We start from the raw sequence: 14,793 nt of genomic DNA on the forward strand, positions 1-14,793 counted from the left end.
TTCATTCGGGAGGTTGGGAACTATATTTTGTACGACATCGCTTTGGATAAGAACGCATGGAAAGAAGTTTCTGAAGCCGAAAGGGATGGCATGTTCCAGTATCTTTTGGTAAGTTATTTATAAATTTATATTTAATATGTTTAATTTTGATTTATTTTTAACTTCTCTATTTTTTGTAGACATGGTTTGATTTTGGAGTGATTTCAAATGATCCCATGGCTTCAGTTTTTTGGGTGTCACTGAACAATTGGATATGTGCACGGTATAGAGGCCTCAAACATATTGCAAAAAATCGTTTTACTGATTTGCAAGGGGATGTGGAGGTAGCAGGGGATCGATCCCCCAATGGTATGGATTCACTGCGTTGGAGTGATACTATTGACCATTTCTTAACAGATAAGCATAAAAACGATCCAGTGAAAACAAAGAATACTAGAAGAAGCAAGTAGTTAAGATTCATGGAGGGACATGCATCTACGATAGTGCGTGTTTTAAGAACGCAAGTTATAGTAATGTTTATTGAGTTATAACATATTTTTTAATGTTTATTCAAGTATACCATATTTTGTAATGTTATACGGAGTTAGAATAGACTTGAAGCATTTCATCGTGAGCATGTGAATAAACCAGGGCAATTTGTTGATCCGTCATGAAGTAGATTTTTTTGTGTTAGTTTTGACAATCTTCATGAAATAGAGAATGCTTTAGATGGTGAGTTTGCTTTATAGAATCAACACATAACCGATTCTAGTGGTGATTCGGACTCCATTAATTGGATCGTAATATTTAAGAATATGTTAAGTGCTCAAAGGGGGCATATGAGAGGAATTGAGCCTAAACCTATTTCTACAGTGGGTACAAGTGCTCCATCCCAATAACAATCACAATTACAAGCACCACTACCAACACAAGTACTTATTAAACTTGTAACACTCCAATCCAGGTATTCCATTGTTCACCCTCAAGTGTTTCAATTTTGCCAAAAATGGTCCTTTCCATACGCTGGTTGTACATCCGTGTACGCTTAGCGTACGTGTGTGAGAGCTTCAGGTGGTTGGGGCTCATATGTTGGGCGTATGAGCTTGTACGCAGGGCATACGTGGAAGATGTCTAAAACCCTAATTCTTTGACTTGCACCCTATTTAAACAACCTTATATCATTTGGACCAAACCCTAATCAGCCTCCATAGCCTCATTTCGTCCCTTAACCCCAGATTTTCATGAGAGTGTGATCCTTGAGCTTAAAGAGTGTTTTGATGGCCATTTTAGAGAGAATTCAAGAAGGAGAAGGTGGTGATCAAGTCTATGGTGTTATTGAGCTTCTAGATCCTGCATCTAGTTCATCTTGAGGAACTTCTGGAGGTATAAAGTCATAACCTTGTCATCTCTTTTGTTAGTTTGAGCTAGGGTTTTGTTATGAAGTCCCTTTTTGGTTCTTGGACCCTCTCTTGTGAGTTGAGCAACTCCAGAGACTAAATTTGTTAGATCTAAGATATTTGAGCATGCTTGATGCATAAATGTGCCATCTTGAAGGTTGTTTTAATTTCATGCATGAGTTTGAGGTCTTAAAACGAGGTCTTAATGGGAAGAATGAAGTATTGGGGGCCCTTATGGCATGCAAGGGAATAAAGTTGCCAACTTTATGACCTATGACATCTTAATGGACTCAGATCTAAAGCTAAACGTTGAACTCCCAAGTATTAAGAACTTAATGGTCGTTGCTGCATATCTTTCTTGTACGTCGGGTGTAATATCTTGTACACTGCGCATACAACAAATAGGCTCAGTACGCTAAGCGTAATGGAGTGGTACGTTGGGTGTACACACCCCAGATGGGGTTGGGCTTCGTGTGGGCTTGTAAGCTTTTTGGGCCTTATTCAGTTTCGGTCCTGGTCCTATTTAGAGTTAGCGGTCTGTTATTTTTGATTTGGGCCATAGTTGTTTTGGTTGGGCCTTATTGGGCCATGTGGCACATTAATAGCTTTTATCTTGGATCCTAGGCCCATTAGTAAAAGAAAGACTTTTAGGCCACCATGTAAGGACTTCGGCTTAGGTTTTTGGACTCTTTGACTAGGTTGAGTTATAATCCTAATTTTGGGTTATTTGTACCATTGTGCAGTGTGAGGTTTCGGAATGATAGGTAAGCAGCTATTGTGTTCAGCAGACTGAGGTGAGTCTTCTCATCATACCAATGGGTCGAAGGCACCAATGTCGTCCCATTATCTAATATGTAGTAATTAGTTGATATCCAATTGTATGCTTTTTGGTATGGATTGTTTTATGTAAAGACCATGGGGGAGCCCACGACAACTGGATATCAGACCATGGGGGAGCCCATGACATTCTAGTTAAAGACCATGGGGGGAGCCCATGACACTTGGTTATCAGACCGTGGGGGGAGCCCATGACATTCCAAGAAAAGATCATAGAGGGAGTCCATGGCAATTCATGTATGCCTTTCTATTGCATGGTTTTTATGTGATTTTATGTGTTGTGTATTTAAGGAAACTCACTAGACGTTTGCTTACAGTTTGTTGGGTGTTTCAGGTACTTCTAGCTTTAAGGGCAAGGGCCCGGCTTGATGGTGCGGTGTGTACTCTCCAGTATCTCGTGCTAGTGGTTTTGGATACTTTGATCTTTTAAACAATGTATTATGTAATGGAATTTTTGGGAAACAAATATGGATATTATTTCTAGTTAATAAATGAAAAACTTTACCTAAGTTTTTGGGTTATTACAAAACTCTTAAAGGATTTGGTAGCATTGCTATATTGTTAAGAACTTGATGCATTTATAGTAATTTTTGGTATTTTGATACTTTGCTTATTTGTTAAGTGGTTAATTCATTTGTTATGAATTTGTTAGTTTGTTAAATTGTTAAAGACTTAATTGATTTTGTGGTTTGATAGTTTGTTAAATTGTTAAGGACTTAATTTATTTGGTGGTTTGATAGTTTGTTAAATTGTTAACAACTTAATGTGCTTGTGACTTAATTTTTAAGTAATAATAATTGATTTTTTAGTTTGATATTTTGACTTATATACTTACTTTGTAGGATATGGATGTTAACACTTTTCTCCAAAACTCGGCGTTTGTGACGGCAATTGGAGACATTATCCGCTTGTTTAAGAACCAAGTCAACAAAGAGGAAAACAGCGATGGTGAAGATGAAGACGCATAGTATTTCTTGTTTTATGTTATGAATGATGTTGTTTTAGATATATTAGATAGTTTATGGATGATATATTTGATGTTTATTTTGAATTTATTAGATAGTTTATGTAATGTGGTATATTGATGTAATGTGGTATGTATTGTTTTATGTTATTTGATGTTTTATACAACGTGGTATGTATTGATTTCTGTATTTTTTATAAAATCTGTATTTTATAATATATAAATTAATATCATATATAAATTGTTAAAAAAAAAAACATAATCAACAACAACTTTTGCAACCAACATGCACCAATTGCGACGACGTCTGCCTCCAGGAAGCCTTGCCAGAAAAAACTTCGAACTATGGCCGAAATATCAATAGAGATGACGCTAATAGTGACACCCAAGGATTTTAGTGACGACACCTATTAGAGACGACATTAATTGTGACAACAATTGAGTATTAGCTATGAGGTAATAGCGGCGACCCTTTAGCAATGACATGTAGTCGCTAAAGGTATAGCTACGACTTTAGGCTTCAATTGCAACATTTTTTGTCGTGAAAAGATTTTGGAGTGGGCTAAGGGTGGTACCGCTTGCTACACCGTCCTGTGTCCCAAACGATACCACCAAAAAGGTGCTTCAACATGTAAAATAACCTGTTCCACCATTTCTACTTCATGCTTTGATTAGTTGTATTTCATGACTATAAACTTGTACCGTTATATTTTGTATGTCTTGTGAATCAATTTTATATGCTTTTTATATTTTGTAAATTAGTTTTGTATGATTTTAATTAGTTTGTATTTATTTTAAAATATATATAAAAAAAAAATTGAATGTGTTAAAAGGCTAAGAAAAAAGGATTTCATATAGATTAGAAGGTGTAAGTGAGAGGATATAAAAATAATAATATGGCATGTAGGATTGGAATGGTGGGAAGAATGAACTCCATTTACAATTAATTAATTGAGAATACAATGTTTTGTAAACTTGTAGATTTCTAGTATACATAATATATTTTTAACAGTGCAAATTAACCATTTTGACAAAACAATCATTTCTCAAAACAAAAAATTTAAGGTGCATTTAGTTGCGGAAAAATGGGCCATTTTTTGGAAAAAATTTTCAAAAAAAATGAGAATTTTGAAAACGCGTTTAGTTCGTCTATTTTTCTAAATTTTTCACGGAAAATGAAAATTTTCCGTTTCTAAACACGTTTTCTACTTTTCTAAAACTGAAAATATGAAAAATGAATAAGCTTTAACTAAACACGTTTTTGAAATTTTCCAATGAAAACTAAAAACAGAAAACAAAAACTGAAAAGAGAAAACTGAAAACGGTTTTTCCGTAACTAAACGTGAACTAAGCATTTTTATTATTTTCTCTATTCAATATAGCATTCGTGTTGATAGTATAACACCGTTGTATCTTCTCAAAAAAGCATTATTAAATAATGAAATTTGTAGAAAATGGAAAGAAAGTAGGGGTTAGTATGTATATGAGACGCACGAGAACAAGATGCCATGAACTTGCCTTACACCCTTAACCTTTCTCACCTTTATCCATCCCATTCCCATCTTCAATACTCTTTCATGGCAGCGCCATCGCCATATCTCAATCTATATCTCCTCTGCCACCCATAACCAGTCATTCCGGTATTGGTGATTCCCCACTTTATGGCCAATATACGTCCGCTTTTAACAAACTTCATCTCCCTCCTCGTCATCGTACTCCACCTCGGTTGCTTCACCATCTACCCCACCACCCGTCACCACCACCACCGCCACCGTCCCAAACCACCCAGAAAAGCATCTGCTCCAGTCCCTCTGCTCCGTGTCACTTCCACCAAACTCAAACGCCATGGATGCCTCTCTTCCTTTTGGTCATTCATCAAACGAATCTTCTCAACCAAATCCACATCGCAAGTTACAGACAAGAAGAACTCGATTCATGTTCATCAAATACCTTCTCCAGCATCTTCAACCCGTTCAATTTCATTCATTCCACCAGACGCCCAATCCACAACCCGACCAGGTTCGCTCACGGAATCCGATTACCTTCCCATACGCAATGAAATCCATCCCTGCCTGAACTGCGGTGAGGTTTTCCAAAAACCCGGATTGCTTGAACAACACCAATCCATCAAACACGCTGTTTGCGAGCTTTTGGATGACGATCCCGGAAAGAACATTGTCCAGATCATATTCACAACCGGTTGGCCTGAGAAAACACCGATTATCTCCCGGATCATGAAGATCCACAACACCCGAAAGATACTTGCCCAGTTTGAAGAATACAGGGAGATCGTGAAGGCAAAGGCGGCGCGACCCGGTGATTCCCGGCGGAGGGACGAACGATGTATCGCCGACGGCAACGAATTGCTACGGTTTTACTGCACCACTTTCCTGTGTGATCTGGGGCAAAATGGTAATTCTAGCATCTGTGTTAACCAGTATTGTAATGTGTGTGAGATAATCGGATCCGGGTTTTCACCCAAACTGGATGGTATATCCACTTTATCGAATAGCTGGAGAGGACACGTGGCAATTCCTGATGACATCGAGGACGAGTTCGGGTTCATGAACGTGAAACGGGCAATGATTGTCTGTCGTGTTATAGCGGGTCGGATCGGTTGTGACAAAGGTTCGGGTGACAAAGATGACCCGGGTTATGATTCTTTGGTGGGGAGGGAATCTGGTGCGAGGCAGAGCAGGTTAGAAGAAGAAGACGAGCTAATCGTGTTTAATCCGAGGGCTGTGCTTCCTTGTTTTGTGATTGTATATACTGCCTGATTATGATATGGGTGGTGGATTTTTTGGAGTAGGATGGTAGAGTGGGGTGTGATGCAGACCAGAGAAGCTCGCTAACAGGCTTTGCCCCGACCCGGACTACAGCGGTGCTATGTTTACTGAAATTGTGGTATACGATATGATGAGTTGTACTTTTCGCTTTAACTGCTGTATTTTTATTTTTATTTTTTAATTTATGTGATTGGGCCTTGGCAACCGTAAAAGAAACCAATAATAGTCCACTTTTAAACGTGTAGAAAGTTAGGTTATAATGTCATTAGATATCTTTTGATATGCTTTTTTTTTCTTAAAGTTGTAGTCTTGAAAAATTAATAGATTTTGATTTCTTAATAATCTAATTGATGAAATAGGGATCAAGTAATAAGACAAAAGTTATTCTACATCAATTTTGTATTATAAATGTGATGTGGGCTAACGAAACATTAAAAACTAGTTATAATTGCTTAAAAACTACCTAATTACACAATCATTCTAATGTGCATGATGTAACACAATCATTCTGAATGTGCATGATGTAACCTAAAAAATTGTCATAAGGTTGATCGGGTTGTAATCTTAAATATGTTTTTCCAGTGTCGTAAGCAAGTCTCGATTAGATACATGTTACACTTATTCATAAGATCGTTAGTCATCTGAGGACTTGCATCCAGATACATGTTACACTTATTCATAAGATCGTTAGTCATCTGAGGACTTGCATCCTGGGATGTGACCACCAACGATCAAGTAGTATCGATGTGAAATAATAATCGGATCCTTCAAGTGGAAGGAAGATGATTATATGCATGTAAGAGAGTCATGAGAGAGATTTTGGCTTACTTTCTTTCTTCATTATGTCTATCACATGATGAATTTATAGGAGAAATACATTTTACCGTGGGAGGAAAGTATGAGAGTTGTACCTTAGGTGGCGAGAGTACTTTTGTCTTGGGAATGGGCGAATTGTATTATCGAACCGAACCATCATGACAAGATCGAACCAAACAGTGTTGCCGAACCAAACCGTATGAAGAATCATGTTTAGCCGAACCATGTTGACCTGTCCCTGAAAAAAGGTTTGATAAGGGATATATCAATAGTGCACATGCAACAATTATATCTTTCTTTCTATAACCATATTTCTCCAAACTATAAAAAATACGTTGACCTGTCCCAAAAAAGGTTTGATAAGGGATATATCAATAGTGCACATGCAACAATTATATCTTTCTTTCTATAACCATATTTCTCCAAACTATAAAAAATACGAACCATAAGCAAATGACCACATAATTCATAAATAGTATGTCTTGTTTACCAAGATATTTTATCATATAAAGTGAATCCACAAACTATGTGGGATTCTCATCACCTTTAGGAAATACATTGATGATATGTTTTTTGGAAAAAATGGAATATATCAATTGTAATATGGAGGAATTGAAATATGTTATGCCCTTTGGATGAAATCTCTTTTCTATTTGGTTTCTATTTTTAAGAAATTAAAAAGTGAATTATATAATATGACAAAAATACATTTTTATTGATTTTTTATAACTTATTATTATTTTTAAAAAAGTATTAAAATTTCATTTAATTGTAAACGTAATTTATACTGTTAGAATGTCAAACCCATACTTTATTGAATTTGAAAATAATATATAAAGCAAAAAAGATAGCTTTAAAAACTGAAAATATATAATTGTATTTCCTAAAAACAATTCATAGATGTTTAGCTTTTGAGCTAAGTGTAGTGTAACACCTGCGTTTATGCTAGATATTTTGTAGAAAAATATGTACTTATGTTAGCTAATAATGTAAATTTTCTTATTAATAGATGAATAAATATCTTCAAACATGATATAAGTTTATACAAATGTGATATATATATATATATATATATATATATATATATATATATATATATATATATATATATATATATATATATAGAAAAGGTGATTTATGAGTATTTAGTATTTGTACAAAGTTATTTTAGAACTTAACAAATTATGTTAAATAAACATTTAAAAATAAAAGTTTATTTAGCATGATCTGAACGAAACTTGTAGCAATCGTAATTATGAAGTTGTAAGTATAAAGAACGCAAAAATCGGACATTGAATGAGGAATATATGATTTTTTGAAGTGATATGGCCTTATTTAACTATGTATTTTATGCCATTATCCTAATATATTTGAATAAAAATACTATATTTTAAGATATATGGTAATTAATATACTTTGAGATGTTCAATTTATGATCAAATTGGAGGTAGGATGCAAAAGGAGTAGAAATGAGTTGAAAAAGACGCAAAAAATATGTTGGCAGCTTGACAGCTCTTTAGTGTTTTAGACATATCTCATGACTCTTAACTCCGATTGAAGAGATTCAAGATGTTCTGAAAACTAGACAAAATTTCGGACGACTTTCGTGTTTTTTTCAAAATTTTGATTCCTAGTTCCCATGTCGTGGCAAAGCTATTTCCACAACGTGGAAAATCAGAAAATTTCATATATGTGAAGATTCCATCTCCCACGACGTGGCAAGTCTTTTTCCATGCTATGATGTCATTGTAACCTATAAATAGAGTCGGAAATTTACCCTAATGATATATCTAAAAAATAATTCGTTCCCTACGAAAATAAACCCCAAAAGTGTCGTTTTAAGGGTTTAGAAGGTAGTAAGAGGGCTGTTAAGCTGATATGGAGCTGAGATTTGAAGTATTCGAGAGTTGATTCATGACAAGAATCATTCAGTTTGCTGTTTTGACCATGATTAGCATTCCATGTGATTTTATCAATGTTTTACTTTCTGATTTAGGTCTTCAATCCCCTATTGCTTTGTGTTAGACTAGATCAATCATTGAGATTATGGATTAATTTGTTATCCGGATTATTTATTCTAATTTCATTTATTAAGTTTTCTTGTTAAAGATCTGCATAAGTTAAAGTTTCAATCTTTTCTATTTATTTCTAAGTAGTATTAGGATTAGATGATTCATTCTAGCTTGATGTGCTTGAATCATATTGGATTTGTATGACTAGGATTTTGACCATAAACCTAGGGTTAAACAGAAAAGTTGGTAACTTTTATATGTGAGCTTATATGTGATGACCATTCATGTATATATTTGGTATTATGATCATTAATATCAGTTTATAATTTAAGTCCTGCATAATTTAAGCTAAACACTGATTTTCATGACTATTTATTCACTTGATAGCTGAGTTAATAGATTTGTTAAAATCAAAGGATTAGTAATCAGACCATGATGCTAGTCATATTAGGAATCGGTGAATAATAAATAAATATCCATTGCACTTAGTAGTTAACCAGTATTTTGAGATAAACTCCAGTCTAAACCAAAGTATCAGTATTGATTTGTTTCCATTCACTTTATCAAGTTAGTTTAGTTGTTGATGTAATTGAACTTTTATAACAAAACCCCCTTTTTATTGCTTTCATTTATTTGTAACATATAATCAAATATTCTAATGTTAATTTACTACCGTTCCCCTTGATCTCGACACTCTTTCTTATCAAAACTATATTATACTCGATCAAGTTCAATGTCTGTAAGTTGTGGTTTAGATGTGATAGACTAGGAATTATAAATTTAAAACTAGTGCATTAAAAATATATATCACGAAGTTTGCGTACGACAAGGTACAACAGTGTGTGTCATAAAATATGAAACAAAGATATGTTACTTAGAATGATCTTGTATGCTCAAGAGTCATATTAAAATGATATTGTTAATTAAGATATGATACAAATGGGTCACACTAACAACAACTTGATACAATTAATTATTTATTGGAATTTGATTGTAATAAATATTCAATAAACTCTTATAATTAATTGTAAATTATTTATTTCTTGTAATAATAATTTTTCATTAACAATTTACATAATATATCACATGGTATAATTTATTAAGTCATGTACATTATTTTGGACTTGAAAACCTTTTTTCTTATAGCCAAAAGCCAAAGTTTATATTTTATAAAAGAAGTTTACAAAATTTATAAATTTTTGTCTTCTTTTATATATCTTTAGAAGAAAGAATAAAAGAAGCATGACCTATTGATTTGTTTAATCAAAAGCATGGCTAGTTCTTAAAGGCATGGGTAACAAAATCCTTTTATGACATGAGATCTTGATTGGTTAAGGATTCGTGTGTATTGTTTTAGCTCTAAGAGAGTGCATGAAATGCTTTCATTTTTTTTATCTTTTCCTATGCCAAAATTGTGAGTATGCTTGTAATACTCATTCTCTCTTGTGTTTTTTTTACACTTAAAAGAACATTTGCATTTTTTTCTCTCTTTAAGCTCATACATTGACTATGAACTTAAAGCTTAAGAACTTAAGAGTTTAAAGACTAGCATCATCCTCAAGTTGGATTATTTTTGGTGTCTCAAAGGTTCATCAATTCTCCATCAACTTCCTAACCTTCATTTGAGGTTTCAAAGACTACAAAGGTTGTTGTGTTCTTCTTCTTTGGCTGTTTTTTTCTTTCCAAACTTTGCAAGAAGATCCTTGGAGGGTTGTAAACTTGTTTTATGTTGCTCAAAATATTAAAGTCTTCCGTTGCTAAAAAAATTGGTTTTGAAACTCATTTTGAAAAAAAAAACCAACAATTGGTATCAGATCCAACCTTGCAATTTTGGTTAGAGTTTATGATTTTTGAAAATCTTAGTTTTTAGAAAATATGGATAACTTGTTTTTGTAAGAAAATGAATTCATACATATTTTCTATGACTACATTATAATTGTTATTTTTATGACAAAAGTTTTCATACATATTTTGTCATTTAAAGTTGTCTTAGAAAAACAAAGGTTGTTTTATGTATATGTTTATATGTATGATGTATGTAAACTACCCAAGGACCCTTGTGTTGTGTTTGTTGATTTGTTAAAAAATGGTTGTAATATCTATTTATTCATATGGTATGTAATAATTAAATAGATTAGTTTTTTTGTTTATTTTTGTAAGAAATATATTAGTTTTTAGAAATAACTTATTTGTACAAAAATGTAACAAGAAATGAAGATGAAGCCATTTTTTGAAGACCACAAAGATAATTTTTGCAACTTTGAAGTATGTAAGGGAAAAGGCAACCTTTCTACAAATTGTTGTAAAATGTGTTGTTGTCAATTCCCTTGGAGCTGTTGGAGATAATGCAACATTTTCTGCAACCATTTTTGAAAAGTGTTGCATGTTGATGAATTATTTACCATTCAAGAATTTTTTTTAATTTTTGCAAGCAATAAATGTTTTCTCAAGTGGGAGCTTCAACAGTAACATTACTATAAGATTTTTTTGGTTTCTTTAAATGTCCATTTAGGAATGGACTTAGCTTTTTTTGTTGGCTCACAAAATTTTCATTAGATGGGTGGTTTATGCACATACGTTTATGCATGCTTGTTTTGTTTATTTTTTGTAATTATTATGTGTGGTTAATAAATTAGTTTTTCACATGCTAAAATAATTTTGAATGGAATAAACGTCACATGGAGTTTGGTTTTCAAATTTATAATGTGGACATAAGATGTCACAAGTGACTGTTTTAAAATAAAAAAAATGGTTTATAAAAACATTAATAATGACAAATTTTGAAATACTCAATTATAAGTTTTAAAATGACAAATTTTGAAATACTCAATTATAAGTTTTAAAATGGTGATTTCTGTAATTTATACGAACTCTAAATATATAAGTAAAAGGAAATTTTATTAAAGATATAAAAGGTCCTAAAGCGCTCAGACTCAAACTTAATACCGATTATTAAATTTATAATGGAACCGTGTTAAATTATATAAAAACTAATTTTTTATGTAGCCATTTAAAAGTGATTTTCTTTTGAAAATTGGTACCATGTCTTATTATATACATCTAATAACCATGATATCATATATTTTTAAAACTAAAATTATAAAACATAAAAAAAGACCCCTTACAAACCTCAAATCTATGCAATCCATTTTAAATAATACTTACACATCTCTTGTATGCACTAGTGGGATAAAGGTCACATAATCGGTTAGTGTTTTCTTTTGATGGTCGGAGTGTATTTGCGATTTCTATAACCAAGTTATAGGCTGATTACATAATTTTTTCAAATTGGATGATTTGATCGGAAATCTTTTATAACAAAGGTCACCTAAGAAAAAAAAGTTCATAGGCATAGATGGGATCAAATTTGTCTAATAAAATTTGTTGTTAGTGATCCCATAAATCTAGGAATTATATAGTAGAACATAATTGGTAATCGATATCTATCGGGTTGGATTCAAATGAATGGAATAATGGTCAGATGCACAGTCGATTCCCATCACCAATAAGCAAAAACAGAAGATGATAGATAGACTACCGATATATTGAAACTTCAAATTAGTGTGAGAAAACATGGTTAATTCAAATAGGGGCAGTAAGGAAGACGATGATACCACTTACAAGGGATAATTGGAAAGAGTGATATTTAAAGTAAAGGAGAAAGAGAGTACATTACACTTGTATAAAGCGTTAGAAAAAAAAATAAACCATCAGCAGAAAATATGAACCTTTTAGGGATAAAGAAAATAGATATCTGACTAACCTTTGTTGATTTCATCATGCAAGAAGAAAGTATAACGGTTCTTGTTCCCTTCAAAAGACAATTAACGGCGATGTCTAGGGTTTTTAGAGAAAAAAGAAGAAGCAAAGATGGCGAACTAAGCTCTTCCCGTTTAGTACGTTTCTACCATGAAGCAGATGAATCAAAAAGCTACTAAGATGTAGTGAGATACCCGAATCAAAGGAACATATGGTAGATATATGGAAGATAGGGTATTTAAATTTCCAATTTTGAATCCCTCCATTGACCATTGACGGTGTAAATAGCTGGAACAAAAATTATGAAATAGTTGTTGCTAGTCCTAATATGTAGGAACAAATTATGGAAGAACGAAATAGGCACAAATTATATCGATGGGTCTATAAGAAGACGCCAATTGTAAAAATAGAGATGTAGGAATAAGACAAGTGGCATGTTTAAGAGTCTTTTATTAAAAGAGAAGATTTAATTTTGGATGAAATTCTTGTAAAAGTCCACTAACATAATGCAGAAGAGGGTTTAACATAAAAGTATAGTCTTAGATTATAATACATGGGGGTTGGTTGCTTATAATCGTAATTGAAATACTTCATGATGTGATAAACGGTCATACAACACAAGGTAGATTGATACGATCATCTTGTCATTTCAAGTACGTTATCTTCCCATATATCACTACTACAAAAAAGAGCATTACTAACGGCCAAAATCGTCGGTAATTCGTCGCTAATTCGCTTTATCGACGGAATTGCAACAGACCAAATCTGTTGGTATGTTCTTGTCGCTAATTGTTTGTAACGGATTTCCGATGGCTACAATAAATTTTTAGCGATGGATTTTTCCGTCGGTAATTAGTAACTAATCACCGACTGAAATATTTTTGCAGTGGATTACCGACGGCATGTGTTTGCAATGAATTACCAGCATAATAACTCACTAACGGATTATCGACGGAATCCCAGAATAACTCACCAACGGATTACCGACAGATTTTATGTGACAGATTAGCGACGGATTTTGGCATTATTAAAAAAATTATAAATTAATGAAAAAATTAAAAATAACTACATATTGAACACAGAAAAATATTAAAACATACATCAAATCTATATTTTAAAACCTATCAAATATAAAAGTAAAAAAGTTTCAATATTCGATATACATTAAATCCATAAATTTCAAATACATACAAAACGAGACTAAATAATTAATTAACTAATTCGTACGTTTGTATTTTAATAATAGAAACTAAAATTATAAAAATTATTATACACTGGTTTTAAAACTGCTAATAGTTTGAGTGAGGGACTCAATAGAAGCTTGTTAAGAGAACTCCTTCCATTGCTCATTGCTTATTGAGCCTTCTTAAAACAACAATGCCTCAATAGAAAGCACATTTTTATTGATTGAAAGTGTCTGGTTTCATTCTTTTGACATAACCATTTTCTCTAATAGATTAAAATGTCTTTTGCACTATGAAACAAATCAGAAATTAACCGAATGTTTAGAGTTTTGAAGTACCAATAATATTTCTTCATTTGGGATAACATCTAAATCAAGTATGTCATTATCAACATCTTCAAAAGTGGAACGACGTGGAGTTGAGAATTTATTATTTATAGCATTTGCTTCTTGTTCGGTTCCCAAAATAGAAAAAAAAAAACAAATTACTGAAAAAGTCCCTGTGGTTTGCAAAAATTTCATGTTTGGTCCCTAACATTTCTTTTGCACTCGGATCCTCCTTATAGTTCATTTTATTTGCATTTTCCATCCCTACTTGATGTAAAAAGACTAAAAGACGAAATCCAAGGTGAAATCAAGATGAACACAAATCCAACGTGCTAAAGGGTTGCTTCGGTCAGAGACAATAGAAGGATGGGAAGGGGATTCATGTATGGTGTTTCTAGAACAAAGGGCATCAATGTATATGGCGTTTCTGGAACAGAGAAAGCATTGGATACCGGTGGTCTAATGGTCTGCGGAGTACATGTATGACCTTTCTGGAACAGAGAATGAAAAGGGTCAAAAGGAGGAGATCACCACTTGTGTTTTCTCACCGGTGGCAGTTGATGATTCTTTGGAGCACATAGTCGTAAACCGGACGTGAAGTGGTGGCATATATGGATGTCACCAGGGAGGGAGATGATGTCGGTGGCGGTATAGAATGGTAGCCAGAGTGTGTCGATGATGGTGTAGATGGGTTCGCCGGAGATGATATTGGTAGCTATAAGAGGTCGCTTGT

General features: G+C 33.1%; 1 protein-coding gene across 1 annotated transcript; it reads left to right on the forward strand.

The window, feature by feature from the left end:
* The first annotated feature begins 4,640 nt into the window (after positions 1–4,640).
* Positions 4,641–6,305, forward strand: LOC145055298 (uncharacterized). The gene has a single exon (XM_079003594.1). The coding sequence runs from the start codon at positions 4,839–4,841 to the stop codon at positions 5,952–5,954; it is 1,116 nt and encodes a 371-aa protein (XP_078859720.1). The 5' UTR covers positions 4,641–4,838; the 3' UTR covers positions 5,955–6,305.
* Positions 6,306–14,793: the final 8,488 nt, after the last annotated feature.

Source organism: Lactuca serriola, chromosome 5 (genome assembly GCF_051521515.1).
Source record: "Lactuca serriola cultivar US96UC23 chromosome 5, Lser_US96UC23_V15, whole genome shotgun sequence".
Classification (NCBI taxonomy): Eukaryota; Viridiplantae; Streptophyta; class Magnoliopsida; order Asterales; family Asteraceae; genus Lactuca; species Lactuca serriola.